The 16,420-nt window shown below is 40.7% G+C and overlaps 1 protein-coding gene and 1 non-coding gene across 8 annotated transcripts in view; one reads left to right on the top strand and one right to left on the bottom strand.

Moving 5' to 3' along the window:
* Positions 1–10,115: 10,115 nt before the first annotated feature.
* Positions 10,116–16,420, top strand: part of SPATA18 (spermatogenesis associated 18) — a 39,401-nt gene continuing 33,096 nt past the window's right edge. For 5 of the 7 annotated variants that reach the window (XR_009549030.1, XR_009549031.1, XM_060188071.1 and 2 more), the window contains exon 1: positions 10,116–10,576. Coding sequence is in view for 5 of the 7 variants with exons in the window: in XM_060188071.1 (XP_060044054.1) it covers positions 10,490–10,576 (87 nt within the window). In the remaining 2 variants the exon portion in view is untranslated. The remainder of the gene's footprint in view (positions 10,577–16,420) is intronic. The other 2 variants (XM_060188068.1, XM_060188067.1) reach the window with 1 other exon arrangement.
* LOC132537816 (U6 spliceosomal RNA) lies at positions 15,336–15,438 on the bottom strand. The gene has a single exon (XR_009549242.1). It is a non-coding gene; the product is annotated as a U6 spliceosomal RNA (small nuclear RNA).

Here is a 16,420-nt window from a genome sequence, read left to right as displayed (position 1 = left end):
CGGTGAAGCAGGTCTGCAGGTGTCTATCTTTCTCTCCTCCTCTCTGTCTTCCCCTCCTCTCTCCATTTCTCTCTGTCCTATCCAACAACGACAACAACTATAATAACTACAACAATAAAACAACAAGGGCAACAAAAGGGAATAAATAAATAAAATAAATATTAAAAAAAATTGCATTCAAAGGAAATATCATGAAGTGGGTCAAATAAGACTTTCTTCAGATAATATCTTGACTCAAAGAAGCAAGAGCCTACCAGACAACTGTAAGACAAGAATAGCAAAGCATACACAGAAAAGCATCAAGGGTGCCTGAGAAAGTATAGGAGAGAGTAGAAAAGATTCTTCTTTAGTCACACTGGATTTGCAGCTGTCCTCAGTGAAAAACTTAAATTATGAAAGTCCACTCTATATCCTTGTAGCTTATTGCACATACTTACATTTACTGTAGTGTGAAATTATACAGCCATTCCTACTACACTGAGTGGATTTGACCAAGTTTTCATTGACATTTTTTTAAAATGCCAAGTAAGATTTCTTTTTTTTTAATATTTATTTTGTTTATTCCCTTTTGTTGCCCTTGTTGTTTTATTGTTGTAGTTATTATAGTTGTTGTCGTTGTTGGATAGGACAGAGAGAAATGGAGAGAGGAGGGGAAGACAGAGAGGAGGAGAGAAAGATAGACACCTGCAGACCTGCTTCACCGCCTGTGAAGCGACTCCCCTGCAGGTGGGGAGCCGGGGTTCCAACCGGGATCCTTATGCCGGCCCTTGTGCTTTGCGCCACCTGCACTTAACCTGCTGCGCTACAGCCCGACTCCCTCCAAGTAAGATTTCTTTGCAGTTGACTAATGCAGGTTAAATTCTGATTAAGAATTTTCAGAAAAAATTCTATTAAATTGAGATGTTCAATACAGTTTACATCTCTAGGACAAATGACTAATAACTAACTAGTAGGATTGTACTACCATAAAAGCAATCAACTTGCTGTTGACTTGCTGTCTTCTACTACAATGGGATTATGACATCATATATACAGAGCAGCCAATCATCTCCTTCCATCCCCCCACCCAAATTTATTTATTTCTCCTTTTTCACAATTCAGTTTGACAGTCTTTGGTAGAGGGCCTAGAAGTTGACAATTGTTGTGCTGAGGGTATAATATTAAATAAGCCTCCATTCTTTCAAGAAGCTCACAAATGTAATATAGGAGACAAATAGGTATACAGTAACTGGAATAATATGTAAAAGTTAGAACATAAAGAAGACAGTGAGTTCTGAGGGACTGGGGGAGTTAGGAAGATTTCCATTTGAACTGAGTTTGTCTATTAAAAGTGCAACTATAGTTTGTCTATTAAAAGTGCAACTTGTTTATTTTCTGAGCTAGGTACATTAATTATTCCAGTAATTCTACTGAATGAAATTATGCTCAAGAAAGATGTCAACTTTTGTTGACAGATTCTCTCAGAATCTAGGCTTGACCTGAACTATGAACCAGAAATGGAAGCAAAAGGCAAAATTTACTCAATCTGAACCTTAACCACTATATTAAAAAAATAAGAAACAAAATAAAAAATATGAAGAATGTCAGAAACACAGCATATCACATCTATATTTTTTATTATATGGTATTAGTAGAAAGAAAATATTAAATAGCGTAGGAGCCAGAACAGAGCCCTGGGGGAGGCCACTTGAGACAGGTCTCCATCTGCTAGACTTGTCACCCAGATGCACCCGGAATTTTCTGTTTTGAAGAAGAAAGGATATAGTGTTGTCCACCCATGGAGGCAGGCATCTTGAGATCTTGACTAGGAGACCACGGTGCCAGACCGTGTCATAGGCTGCTGTGAGATCAACAAAGACAGCACCCATCTTTAAATTCTTCTGGAATCCATTTTCAATGTAAGTTGAGAGGGCCAGGGCTTGTTCGCAGGTAGATCTTCCTGGGTGGAAACCAGCTTGGGCGGGTGATAGGAATTTCTCTGTAAGAGGAGAAATACATGACAGAAGCAGCCTCTCAAGGAGTTTGTAACACACGGAGAGGAGAGAAATTGGTCTATAGCTGGCGGCCAGTGTTGGGTCTTTCTTTGGTTTCAAAACCGCTATAATCTTCGCATGACGCCAAACTTTGGGCATAGACTCAGATTCCAAGATGTGGGACAGGAATGAAGCGAGCCACTTCTTTGCCGTGGGACCCAGGTTAAGAATGAGTTCTGGGGTGATGTTATCATAGCCAGCAGCTCTTCCCGGTTTAACCCTCTTCAAAGCGTCTTCCAGTTCAGACAGTGTAAAGGGAGAGAGTTTTGGAGATGGACAAGATAACCGGAAGTGGGATGACCACTCATGGGAAATTTCTCTTTTCCAGACTGGGTTGATCTTAGCATGTCCAACTTGAGTTAGGTGACTGGCCACTGAGTTTGGAGATACGGGAGGAGGGGAGACGGGAGGGGGTTGGCTACCGGCACCCAGTCTGTGAAGAAGCTTCCAGGCCTTCCTACTTGAGTGGGTGAAGTTCATATTTTCCGTGAGTTGTTGCCAGCAGGCTTGGCGTGCTGCATCCAGGGAGGCAATGAGATGGTCAGCCACATCTGAGTCGCCCGACTCATCATATTGTTTTAGTAGTTGCTCGAATTCAGCATCAAGACAAGGCGTATAGTTAGCACGTCTCCCATGAGGAATGGCTTGGGAAGCTGCTTTGAAGATGGCTTGGCGGAAGCGCTTGTAGGAATCTTCAGAGGGGATAGAGTTAATTGGAATTGCAGGAATAGATTTGTTGGTAAGATCACTGAACAGACGCCAGTTTGCTTTCCGAAAGTTCCAACTTAGTTTCTCTGAGCACAGAATCAGTGGGAGCTGGAGACCAATGTGGATGATAGCTGGGCGGTGATGACTGTGCGGGAAGATCTTGAGATCTACGCTGATGACATCTGCTGTGCAACTCAGGCGTCAAAGTTCGACATCCTCGAGGAAACATTCACGAAAGACATGTCTCTGATATCTGATTACTGTAAAAAATGACGACTAATCCCTAGCACTGCAAAAACGGTATCATCTGTTTTCCATCTACACCATGCCTCGGCCTCGCGTGAGCTTAATGTGCAGCTTGGCGATAGGAGAATCCGGCATGAAGCCCAGCCAGTCTATCTTGGCGTTACTCTCGATCACACTCTGTCATTTCACGAACATCTCATAAAAACTGCAGCAAAGGTGGGCGCGAGGAATAACATCATTGCAAGACTGGCCAGCTCCTCAGGGGCGCGAGTGCTTCCACACTACGATCATCATCTCTGGCATTATGCTATTCCACTGCAGAATACTGTGCCCCAGTATGGTTCCGTAGCCCCCATGTCCACTTGGTCGATTCCAAATTATATTCCTCCATGAGGATAATTTCTGGAACCATCTGTTCCACCCCGGTTCCATGGCTGCCAGTTCTTAGCAACATCGCCCCGCCAGATATTCTTCGGGATGCGGCATCATCTAAGTTCATTTCCCACGTCTACACTCGACCGGACCTGCCAATATACGCGGATATCTTCGCCCACCCTGTTCAACGCTTGACGTCTCGTCATCCAATCTGGTCCCCTACGCCTACACTGAACTTCTCTGTTCCAGACTCTTGGAAACAGAGTTGGCAGTCAGCTGAGGTAAAGAACAAACACCTCATCACAGACCCCTGAAAGCGTCAACCCGGCTTTGACCTAGCACGTTATGACTGGGCCCTCCTCAATCGCTATCGAACAGGCCATGGCCGGTGCGCCGCTATGTTCCATCGCTGGGGGGCCAGAGATGACCCAAACTGCCCCTGCAGCTACAGACAGACTATGACCCACATAGTCAACCACTGCCACCTCTCCAGATTCAAAGGAGGTCTCGCAACTTTACATCAGGCTCAACCTGACACTGTTGACTGGCTACAGAAGAAGGGCAAACGCTAGAAGAAGTAGAAAGAAATGAGACTTGGAGTGATAAAAGTTTATGAAGTCATGAGAAATCATGTGTTGGCAGAGTAATTGGTGTGAGGAAAATCAAGAATGTTCATGTCCAACTTTGATGTTATTTTAATTTCTCCAAGATACCTGATAAAAAGGTCTAATCTTCCTTCCCAAATGATTATTTGATAGTATTTTAGTGTAATCAAATTGGGAAAAACATAGCATTAAATGTTTTTAATACAAACTTTAGAGTTATTTATATGTATAAAATGACTTATTTTTTAAAATTGAATCTCAGCCTTACTGACTTCATGTTTGTCATTTGATTTTTTAGCCTTCCTTGCAATTGGGTTTGTATCATCAAAGATGCCCTTGAGGTTTAGGTGGGAAAGTATTCCACCAATGTTTTCCTCTAAGTATTTGATAGTTTCTGGTCTAATATCCAGGTCCTTGATCCATTTAGATTTGATTTTTGTTTCTGGTGAGACAAAGTGGTTCAGTTTCATTCTTCTGTATGTTTCAACCCAGTTTTCTCAGCACTATTTATTGAAGAGAGCCTCCTTCATCCATTTGATATTTTGGGCCCCTTCATGAAAAAATTAGATGTCCACAGGTGTGTGGGATGTTTGTCATTTGAAATATACGGTTCTTCTATTAGAACATTTTTTTGTACTCTAGGATCTAGATTTAAATTTATTGTTATACAGTACTCACCAGAAACATTTTGAAAGCGATACTTTTAAAAAATTTGTTTATTATTGGATAGAGACAGAGAAATTGAGAGGGAAGGAGGAGGTAGAGGGAGAGAGAGACAGAGAGACACCTGCAGCTGTACTTCACCACTTGTGAAGTTTTCCTCCTGCAAGTGGGGACCAGGGGCTTGAACCTGCATCCTGTGCACTGTAATGTGTGCGCTTAACCAGGTGTGCCACCACCTGGCCCCCTTAAGAATTCTTATATTAAAAAAAAATGTTTTTATCAGGATTCCACATATTCCTACAGGTAAATTATTTTCTTAAAAATTTTTTTAAATTATATTTATTTATTTATTGGATAGAGACAGCCAGAAATTGTGACAGAAAAGGGGATAGAGAGGAAGAGAGACAGAGAGACACCTGCAACACTGCTTCACCACTCGCAAAGCTTTCCCCCTGCAGGTGGAGATCAGGGGCTTGAACCTGGGTCCTTGAGCATTCTACCATGTTTGCTCAACCAGGTGCACCACTGCTGGGCTCCCAGGTATCAAAATCTTAAGCTTCAATTGAATAAAATTACCAGAGAACAAAAAATGAAGTTTTTTTTTGCTTGGGCCTCTCTGGTGACACGAGTTTTAGTAATCCTTTGCTTTGGTATTGATTAAATATGACTGCAAGAAACAATTAAATCAATTTTGCTTCTGGTAGAGGGGTTTAGCTCACAGGTGGAGTATATATTTCATATGCATAAAGGAGGGTCTGAGTTCAATTCCCTGCAAAGAGAAAAATCAGCATTTCCTCAAAAAAGGGGAGTGTGGAGAAGGGGACTTATTAAAGACACCATCATCTGTGTTTTATATTCTTTGGAAAAGTAAAAATGTACAAATTGACACCAGAAATGTGTTTTTACATATTGTGAACTTTTAAATTCAGTCTATTTTGCTTTAAATAATAATAATTAACATATAGTACTTGTAAGAAACCCTTACTTTATCCCTTCCTCCTTCCTCCTTTCTCTCTCTTTCCTTCTTCCTTCCTTCCTTCCTTTCTTCCCTCCTTCCTCCCCTTCCTCCCTCCTTCCCTCTTTCCTTCCTTCCCTCCCTCCCTCCTTCCCTCTTTCCTTCCTTCCCTCCCTCCCTCCTCCCCTCTTTCCTTCCTTCCTTCCCTCCCTCCTTCCCTCTTTCCTTCCTTCCCTCCCTCCCTCCTTCCCTCTTTCCTTCCTTCCCTCCCTCCCTCCTCCCCTCTTTCCTTCCTCCCCTCCCTCCCTCCTCCCCTCTTTCCTTCCTCCCCTCCCTCCCTCCTCTCCTCTTTCCTTCCTCCCCTCCCTCCCTCCTCCCCTCTTTCCTTCCTTCCCTCCCTCCCTCCTCCCCTCTTTCCTTCCTTCCCTCCCTCCCTCCTCCCCTCTTTCCTTCCTTCCATCTTCCATATTGCCCACCAATGTTATTGTTGGGGCTTAGTGCAGGCGCTAAGAATCCACCCCCTCCAGGTAGCTATTTTTTTCCTTTTTTCTAAAAAAAATTAAACGTAAAAAAAAAAATAGGGGGAGTCAGGCAGTAGTGCAGCGGATTAAGTGCACGTGGTGCAAAGCACAAGGACCCTTGGAAGGATCCCAGTTGGAGCCCAGGCTACCCACCTTCGGGGGAGTCGCTTCACAAGAGGTGAAGCAGGTCTGCAGGTGTCTTTCTCTCCCCCTTTCTGTCTTCTCCTCTCTGTCTTCCCTTCCTCTTTCTATTTCTCTCTGTCCTATACAACAACAATGACATCAATAATAACTACAACAATAAAACAACAAGGGCAACAAAAGGGATAAATAAATAAAACATTAAAAAAAAATTAAGATAGTCCCCACCTGCAGGGGAGCCGCTTCACAGGCGGTGAAGCAGGTCTCCCCCTCTCTGTCTTCCTCTCCGTCCTATTCCAACAACGACGACATCAATAACTACAACAATAAAACAGCAAGGGCAAAGGGAATAAATAATAAATAAATAAATAAACATTTAAAAAAATAGAACAGAGAGAAATGGAGAGAGGACAGAGCGATAGAGAAAAGGAGAGAAAGATAAACACCTGCACACCTGCTTCACCGCTCTGACCCTCTGCGGGTGGGGAATTGGGGCTCAAAACCTGGTCCTTGCACTTGATAATGTGTGTGCCACCAGCCCCAGAAAACATTATTTCTTCACTTCCACAAAGTCCAGAAATGTCCAATGAAGTTCAATTTTAGCACACCAACTTAAATGCGGCTAATTTGCTTTATCTATTAAAACTATTTCTAGTCTCCAAATCTAACTGTAAGCCACCTCAGATTTTTGGAAATAGTAGGAGGTGAATATGACTATGTGAAACATTTTGAGTAATTGAGACCTATGCTGCTTAGTTATTAACAAAAATTCCCTGCATCTTCAACACAAAATAAAAAAGTCTAGAAAGACCAACAGTTACACAAAATGATGGTCATTCTTAAGGGTCTTGAATCTAGTTTAATTTATAACAGTGCAGAGATAAATGACACCTGGTAGCGTATTCTAAGAAGATTTCAAATATTCTTTCTAAAACTTCATGAGTCTACTGGACACTTGGTCAAAGTGTAATATTTTAAGTTATATTAAATATTAATATTTGAACCAATATTTTTCTGGATGATCAATTTGGGGGTAATTTGGATGATCACTTTGGGGGTAATTTTGTGGCAGAATGTTTTCATAAAAGAAATTTATGTTCATGGTAGAAATTTGGAAAAACAAAATAGTATCAGGGGACAGTTTTATTTATTTATAATATTTTGTTACTTATTCATTTAGTTATTTATGAGACAGATAAAAAAGAAAAAGATGATTGCACTGCTAAGCTTTGGTAGAAGGCAGTGCTAGGGATTGAACCTGGAACCTCAGAGCTTCATGCATGAAAGCCTGCTGTATAACCACTATGCTGTCTCTCATACCCTTAAGGAATACTTTTAAATAATCCGTAATCACACCTTTCATTCATACTGTATAAAATAATACAAAGTATATAACTTAGTGTTTGATTTTTCACTTATTATATATTGAGAATTTCTGGATACAATATATTCTTCAGTAACAAAAAATTTATTGCACAACACTTTATTGAATGATTTCTTAACTATTAATGTATTGTTGGAAATATGGATCATGTCCAGTCTGTTTCCCTATTAAAAGCATTGTGATTGGGAGTCGGGCTGTAGCGCGGCGGGTTAAGCGCAGGTGGCGCAAAGCACAAGGACCGGCATAAAGATACCGGTTCGAACCCCGGCTCCCCACCTGCAGGGGAGTCGCTTCACAGGCGGTGAAGCAGGTCTGCAGGTGTCTTTCTCTCCTCCTCTCTGTCTTCCCCTCCTCTCTCCATTTCTCTCTGTCCTATCCAACAACGACAACAACAATAATAACTACAACAATAAAACAACAAGGGCAACAAAAGGGAATAAATAAAATAAATATTAAAAAAATAAATAAAAAATAAAAGCATTGTGATCAATATTCATGTAGGTGTAATAGTGATCATACCATTTATGAAATACTGTTATGCCAAGCACTGTGTTAAGTGTTTCACATCAGTTATTTTATTTAATCTCATTATAACCCCATGAAGAACTGTTGTCCTTCCTGTACAAATGATGAAACCTGGGATTAGAAATTAAAGTGCCCACAGCAAGGAAATGATTTTAATACCTAATCTTATTTAAGCAAAAATTCCAATTTTTTTATGACTAAGTATCAAAGTTTCAAATGCCTATTTACATGTCCAATTCTGGGCTTCAAATTAAGAAATTGTTGGGAGTTTTCTCTTCCTTTTTTGATATATATATTAATGTTTTATTTATTTTATTTTAATAAGAGAGATACAGAGAGAAAGACACAGAAAGAAACACAAGAGCACTGCTCAGCTCTTGTTTAAGGTGGTGCTGGGGATGGCGCCTGAGAACTTGGAACCTCAGGCATGAAGGTTTTTTGCATGACCATTATGCTATCTCCTCAGCCCTCCTATATATATATTTTAAATAAAGTAGCTAAAAAATAGAATTTATTTTGGTAATTATTATTCTACTATGAGAAAATAACATGTCATGCACCCTTATAGTTCTTATTTTATGGCCTCAAAACTATAGGGAAAAATGCTATAGCAGTGTACCTCTAATTTTTATAAAATGCTTATAAAACCACTGCAGGGAGTCAGGTTAAGCACATGTGGTGCAAAGCACAAGGACCGGCATAAGGATCTGGGTTTGAGCCCCAGACTCCACACCTGCAGGGGAGTCGCTTCACAGGCGGTGAAGCAGGTCTGCGGGTGTCTTTCTCTCTCTCTCCCCCTCTTTGTCTTCCCCTCCTCTCTCCATTTCTCTCTGTCCTATCCAACAACAACAATAATTACAACAATAAAAAAACAAGGGCAACAAAAGGGAATAAATATTTTTTTAAAAAGCACTACAAAAGGACTGAAGTCAAGAAAAAAAAACCTGATTTTTACATTACATGTATATATGTAAAGTTCATATATTTTCAAGTAACTAAAGAAATGGAACTAAATTAAGCTGGCTGGCTGAGACAGCCCCTTCCCCTGCCTCAATATTTTAGTGAATAGCTAGAGATGATTTGATGGCATGTAAAATAAGGCTCCTACTATGCTTAATGGTGGTTTATATTGTTCCATTTCTTGAACATTTCAGACGTAATTGTAGCTTAGTATACCCTTTTGAAATAATAGTCTGAATTTTCACAATATCTCGAGAGAATTAAACCATAGTGTGCTTAATGAATCTACAAATATGCTACCTGATCACGTCCAAACTGAAGAATTAATTTTTATGCACATTCTAGAGCTAAAATCTGTTGATTTGGGCCAAGGAACAAAGCAAGGTTGTTGAAATTTTGGTTAAAGCAAGTTTCGTGCAGGTAAAACCAAGTCTTCATAAAAAATGAAGACTTACTTAAAGGCCCAATAAATAAAATAATAAAGAAGCCAAACAGGTGATTTCCTAAGAGTCTGGCTCCAAATTTTTGTGAGAAATAACCTTTTCATTCTTTCTCTATTGGAGTAACATTGGTTTGCACCATTTTATAGATTTGATGTACACAATTATAAACCAATATCTAAATATCCTTCGCCAAATTTGTCACTTAAAAATCTAATTCCACCTATGGCCATTCCTTTGACGCCGCAAACAGGCCCCTCTTCCTTTCTGAGAACCACACCTATTTTTAACTTTGGATTTTACTTAATAGGAAAGCTCTGGCTGTTGGAGGGCCATTTGGGTCTGCCAAGGGATCAAGTCACTGCCTTCAATGATCAAGTTACCGCCTTCAGTATTCTTGGCATCCTTCAACCCGGGCTCAGTCCGGAGTCTCAATGGCCTTGGGTGCTGTTGCACCCACAGCAGAGAGTGGAAGAAGAGAGACCCCTTAAGCACAGAAGCAGCTAGTAGGCGCGCTGAGGCTGGAGCATTAGACCCCAGTGGCTGCTGGGGGGAGCCTGAGGGAGGGGCGGCACTAGCGTTGCCATGATGGGGCAGGCTCGCGTCCCTAGCAGCCTCCCGCCCACGTCAAGGTTTGTTTAATAATCGCCGAGGTATTTATGGCCAAGGCTCCAGGCAGCGGCTTGGGGAGTCAGGAGTCCGCGCCGGGCAGCGGATGAGGCGCGGTGGCTGTGGCCCAGGGCACCTCCCCCCCGGCTTCCCTAACCCTGCCCGGTCCAACCCGAGGGGGAGGATGGAAACTTCATCTGCGCTCTGAGCCCCCCAGGAAGATAACACCTTTCCCACCATAGCATCTCGAGGTCCTGCGGAGGCTTCCGCCTTGTCTCCTCCAAGTCTCGATCTCCCAGTGCCGGGCGGAATCTAAAAGCGAGGATGGCAGACAACTTGAAGAAACTGGTCTTGAGCGAAACTTTACGATCACTGCAGGATAAGATAGAATACTGGCTAAAGGATTTCAACGTGAGTCAGAGTGGGGGAGCCCTTTCCCATCCACCCCCCAAAGCTCACTTAATTCCTTGCACAGCCATTGGCCGAGGATTTCGGCTTGGGTTTTGGCACGGTCTCTGGAGTTGTGATTCCAGAACCAGACCAGCCTTGGCTTTAGTTCGCAGGGCTCTGCGGGTGCACTCCCCTCGCCCCCCAGCACTTGGACTCGCAGAGAGAGAGAGGGGCAAGGCAGCGCGCATTCCAGACCTAGGCGTAACTTAGGACGCTAGGGGCCCTAGCAACGGGAAAGCCTGAGTTCCCCTGGGGATTTGCTCAAGCTTGCCACTCCTGTCTCTCCCATTCCTCTGCAAGCAGTCCACCTCTTCCCTCAACGCTCTTTATCACGTACTAATCCTGACTTTTTAGCGTCTTTTACTCTGAGAATATCTAGGATTATATCTGAATGGATTTTTATAAATATACATGTAAGAACCAAGGAGTGAAAACTTTGCTAACGCGGTGGGTTTCACTTTTATGTTGATCAATACCAATGCCTGATAGCCAAAGTATTTGTAGGAAGCCAACATTGTGCCCTGAGCCCCCAGAAGTTCCCATTCTGTACTCTAGCTCCTGTTAATCACGGTCCCCACCCCGCCCCCAAAGTGTTACATTTAGTTTGGCCGTCTTTAATAGAGTCTAATCCTTACACAAGTATAGAGAATTCAGTTCTAGGGTCTTGGTTGCCATTTACATAGAAATAGCTGAAGGCCTGTTAAATGGGAAAGATTAAACTAGGTGATATATAAAGTCCTTTTTTAGAGCTAATTTTTTTTTGAGCCCAGATAAGCTTTTCATTGAACTTCTACAGGAAACAAGCAATTGACTCTTGCCATGAATCCCAGACTCTCCCATTTATTTTTAATAAGGATTAATTATTATTATTATTATTTTTTACCAGAGTGCTGCTCAGCTCTGGGTTATGGTGGGGTTAAGGATTGAACCTGGGACTTCTGAGCCTCAAGCATGAGATACTCTGCATAACCATTATGTTATGCCCATTTATTCTTTAACCAAAGTTTCTGGGGTGGAGGAGGAGCTCCAAGATCATCTACAATTTTTCTCTTTTAACTTACCCTCGTAGTGTTTTGTGTAATTACTGAGGACATGAAAATATTTATAGGTTACCAACCAAATTTAAGTTATATTTACATTTGTTCTATATCTTACTACCTCTAGTTTGAGTTTTAATCAATTACTAATACCTTCCCTATAAAACTGTAAGGTTGTTTTGTTAATTCCAGTGATTTTTACTTTAAACTGTAAAGTAAGGAATGTTCACTGTTAAACTGTTAGTTGTAAAGAACTGTATTTATTCATTAGAAGTTGTAAGTTTTGCTATGCACAGTTGATTTAGCTAACTAATCACATTAATTTAGTTCTGTATAACTCAAGCAAAACAAAAAATCACATATATTGTTCTGGAATTAGAAATTATGCCCCCAGGAAGGGAAATTTAATTATGCCCCCAGGAAGGGAAATTTTCAAGTAAAATAGGTAAATGATTTGAGCAGATTAATTCTAAAACAATGTAATTTTTTATTTTCATCATATTAACAATTAGATTTACAGATTGTTTGGTTTTTCTTCTAAATAATCTCTCACTTATTTTCCCTTAATGTAACCATCATTGCCATTTTGTGCATAGTTTATTTTATCATGCCATAAAGATTTGGTAAGAGACAGTAAATTCTTTAAGGCTGTAATTTTTTTCCTTTCAAGTTTTTGAATTGTTCACTTGGTTGTTTTTTTTTTTTCTTTCTACCCTTCCTCTCTCCTACAATAATACTGCTCAGTTCTGGCTTTTGGTGGAGCTGGGAATTGAATCCAGGACTTTGGAGCCCCAGGCATGAAAGTCTTTTTGCATAACCATGTTACTTCCCCTGCCCTATTTACTTCTTTTTTAACCTTACAACATTTAACTGTCTTTTAGATCCTAGCAAGATTACTTCTGCTTGATTAAAAAAAATAATAAAACATTTATCTAAAATATTCCAAGGAAATCCCACTTAAAGAAACACACTCATTCTCTTTCAGTTAATCAAAAGATGCTGAATAGCTGCATTGTTTGGCCTTTAAAGTAGGACTCCACTGGAAGTTTAAGTGACAACTTTGTATCAACACACAACTGTTAGAAATTGCTCCCTCCTTCACCAGCCATTTGAGGTTGTTGGAAATGTTACTGCAAGAGTCACAGACAATCTCTTGTTCAATCAAGAATTGACACAATTATTAAGAGCTGAATACTGAATTTCTGTTGCATATAAAGGTTTGGGTTATGACTCCACACTTACACATTTTTGCAGTACACATTACAATTTATTCACTCAAATATTTTTCAGGAGCAACAATGTGACTGTGCTAGGAATAGAAATGTCAGGAATGAACTTCTAAATGGAGAAAAAAATACATTGTATGTGCAAAAAAACAAGGAGGTGTGGAGAAACTGGCATATTATTGGGGGGCTGTGTATAGTTGAAGGCAGGGTTAGTGGGTAAGCCTAAAGAGTGTAGTTGGGCCAGATGGCAAAGGCCTTAGAGGAGTTTAGACTTTATTCTGCTTGCAATGGTGAGAAACAAAGTGTTATGCAGGGAAGAAATCTTGAATTATATTTTGGGAAGGGGAAAATTGGAAATTCTTGGGGAAATGGGTGGGACTGGATGATAATGTCGGCAAGAGATTATATGACACTTTCTCCTGTAAACTGTGCTGATCATTCAGTAAACAAGGCCAAAGACTCTGAGACTTCCTTAAGGTATATTTATGAACATACTGACCCAAGTGTATCATGTCTTGTTAATTCTGTAAAAGGGTCAACCAATGTAAAAACCTAGCAAAACTAGATTCAGCAGACCTAATTACTCCATAGAGAACTTGAAGTGAGAAATGACCTCTTCACAATGTTAACAGTTCCTGTAGATGTTTAGCTCTGGGCTGAAACTCTTTTTTTTTTTTTTTTTTTTCAGTTTTTTAAAATATCTATTTTCCCTTTTGTTGCCCTTTTTGTTTTTCATTGTTGTTGTAGTTATTTATTGTTGTTGTTATTGATGTCACTGTTGTTAGATAGGACAGAGAGAAATGGAGAGAAGAGGGGAAGACAGAGAAGGGGAGAGAAAGATAGACACCTACAGACCGGCTTCACCGCCTGTGAAGTGACTCCCCTGCAGGTGGGGAGCCGGGGGCCGGAACCGGGATCCTTCAGCCAGTCCTTGTGCTTTGCTGCCACGTGCACTTAACCTGCTGCACTACCGCCCGACTCCCTGGGCTGAAACTCTTTTTCCCTCTGTGATGCTTTTGTTTCTACTCAGAGACCATGGTTTAGGGAGTTACATAAAAAATATTTTGTTCGTGGTCTGGGAGGTGGCACAGTGGATAAAGCACTGGACTCTTATTAAGTGGAAGGTCCTGAATTCAATCCTCAGCAGCCATGTACCAGAGAGATGTCTGGTTCTTTCTCTCTCCTCCTATCTTTCTCATAAATAAATAAAGAAATAAATTCTTTTAAAAGATATTTTATTCACTTCATGAGAGAGAGAAAGAGAGAGAGAGAGAGAACCATATCATCAGTCTGGCACATGTAGCATCAGGAATCGCACCCAGGACCTCAAGTGCCACCTCCTTGTTTTCTTTAAAACAAAAACACTACTCAGCTTTGAGTAGTAGTGCTGGGGACTGAACCTAGGGCCTAGCGCTGGTGCTTCAGACATGAAAGTCTGTGGGTTTTTATCTCCCTGGCCTAAGATTAGGTTCCATAGACACCAGAACATTGCAAAGTGGAAACTTTGCATTCTTTTATATTTGAATAAATATGGCTGAGGGGGTTGCCTCTTTTTAAATATAGTTTGTATATTTATTTGGATAGAGACAAAGAAAAATCAAGAGGGGAGAGAGGGAGAGAGAGACCTGCAACACTGCTTTGAAGCTTTCCCGCTGTAGGTGGGGGCTGGAGACTTGAACCTGGGTCCTTTGGGGTTGCTTCTTGAATTACTCTCTTGTGTCCTAGAAATCTGTACTAACAAGTGAAAACAACATATTAAATATCAGCACATATAAAGGAGATCTTAAAGAGTTGTCTCCTCTATCTTAGAATAATCTTTGTGGTTAGAGAAAAGGCCTATATCTATGCCAAAATATGATTGGTAGGACAAATGTTCTATTGTAGTTGGGATGTTGTGTTCAAACAGACACCCTGGCTACCATCATTTCCTCCCTTAGTCAACATTTTTCTACATTCTTGAGGATTCAATCTAGTTAGTAAACTTAAAGCTAGCGTTTTTCTTTCCCTTAAGATTTCTACCTCTTTACCAGCCAGAGTATGCTGCAGTAAAGAGTAAAGCCCCAATCTTTGTGATTCTACATGCATTGTTTATGTCTCTTTCATGGAAGGTCTGATGGCAGCTTTCCTCCATTATGGATTCAGTATCAGGCTCAGCTAGTGAAACAGCCATCTCATCTCAGGACCTTGAAGATTTCTGGGGGAAGGGGTGGGGGAAGAGAAGATCTTGTGCTACTCTTATACTAAACACATTATTTCTTTTAATTGTCTGTTGGTCAGAATTACCTGGCTCCAATCTAATTGAAAGGGGGACTGAGAATTATGGGAAAGCATATAGAATACTTAGGTCATGCTACCATTTCTGGCACAGTTAATAGCAATAGTTTTTGCCTGTGAGAGAAATTGAGAAGTGATTAAGGCAGACTTTAACAAAATTTTTGATTTGACTTATTATTTTTTAAAAATATGGAACGCTTCATGAATTTGCGTGTCATCCTTGCGCAGGGGCCATGCTAATCTTCTCTGTATTGTTCCAATTTTAGTATATGTGCTGCCGAAGCAAGTGCATTTGACTTATTTTCATCTTGAACAAATTTAATAAATTAAAAAAGACAGAGGGGGAGAGAAAGATAGATACCTGCAGACCTGCTTCACCACTTGTGAAGCGACTCTCCTGCAGGAGGTGAAGCTCAGGCTCGAACTGGGATCCTTCTGCTGGTCCTTGCGCTTTGCGCCACATGCGCTTAACGCTCCGAGCTATCGCCTGATGCCCAGCCCTTGTTTTTATTGTTCTTGTAGTTATTATTGTTGTTGTTATTGATGTCATCGTCATTATTGGATAGGACAGAGACAAATGGAGAGAGGAGGGGAAGACAGAGGGGGAGAGAAAGACACCTACAGACCTGCTTCACTGCCTGTGAAGTGACTCCTCTGCAGGTAGGGAGCCGGGGGCTGGAACCGGGATCCTTATGCTGGTCCTTGAGCTTCGTGCCATGTGCATTTAACCCGCTGCGCTACCGCCCGACCCCCAAATTTAATATTTTTTTTTATAATTATGTAATAATAATTAAACATCACTGCTGTTTAATACTTAAAAAGAACAAAGAAAGAAATCCAACAGTAATAGTGACTATGGGTCAAAACACTAAACTCCAATATAAAAACTTAAATATGAGATTTTGCTAACTTGTAGGGGATATATAAACTCACTTTTTCTTATATATGGGACTCAGAATTTTGCCCTTAAAACCTTGTTTACAGGTGGTAGCGAAATTAGCATGGTTTTTATTATTGAAGATAGCCATGTTTTAAACCAGAGGACTAATTTGGGAAACAGAACTGCTTGAGAGACTTCTCACTCAAGAACTACTAACTCCCAAAGGGAACAGTTTTAATCTGTTAACAATTTAGAGGAGGCTTGAAAAAATTTTCAAAGCACTCTGTGTATTGTTGCCTTAAAACTTCAAGAACCTAAGAAGCAGCTGGTTTAGCTTTTACTACTTTGTAGATAGGAAAACCAAACATGAAGAGGGTAGCCCACTTAC

The sequence above is a fragment of the Erinaceus europaeus genome, chromosome 3 (assembly GCF_950295315.1).
Source record: "Erinaceus europaeus chromosome 3, mEriEur2.1, whole genome shotgun sequence".
NCBI classification, from domain to species: Eukaryota; Metazoa; Chordata; class Mammalia; order Eulipotyphla; family Erinaceidae; genus Erinaceus; species Erinaceus europaeus.
This window is presented reverse-complemented; position numbering and strand designations above follow the sequence as displayed.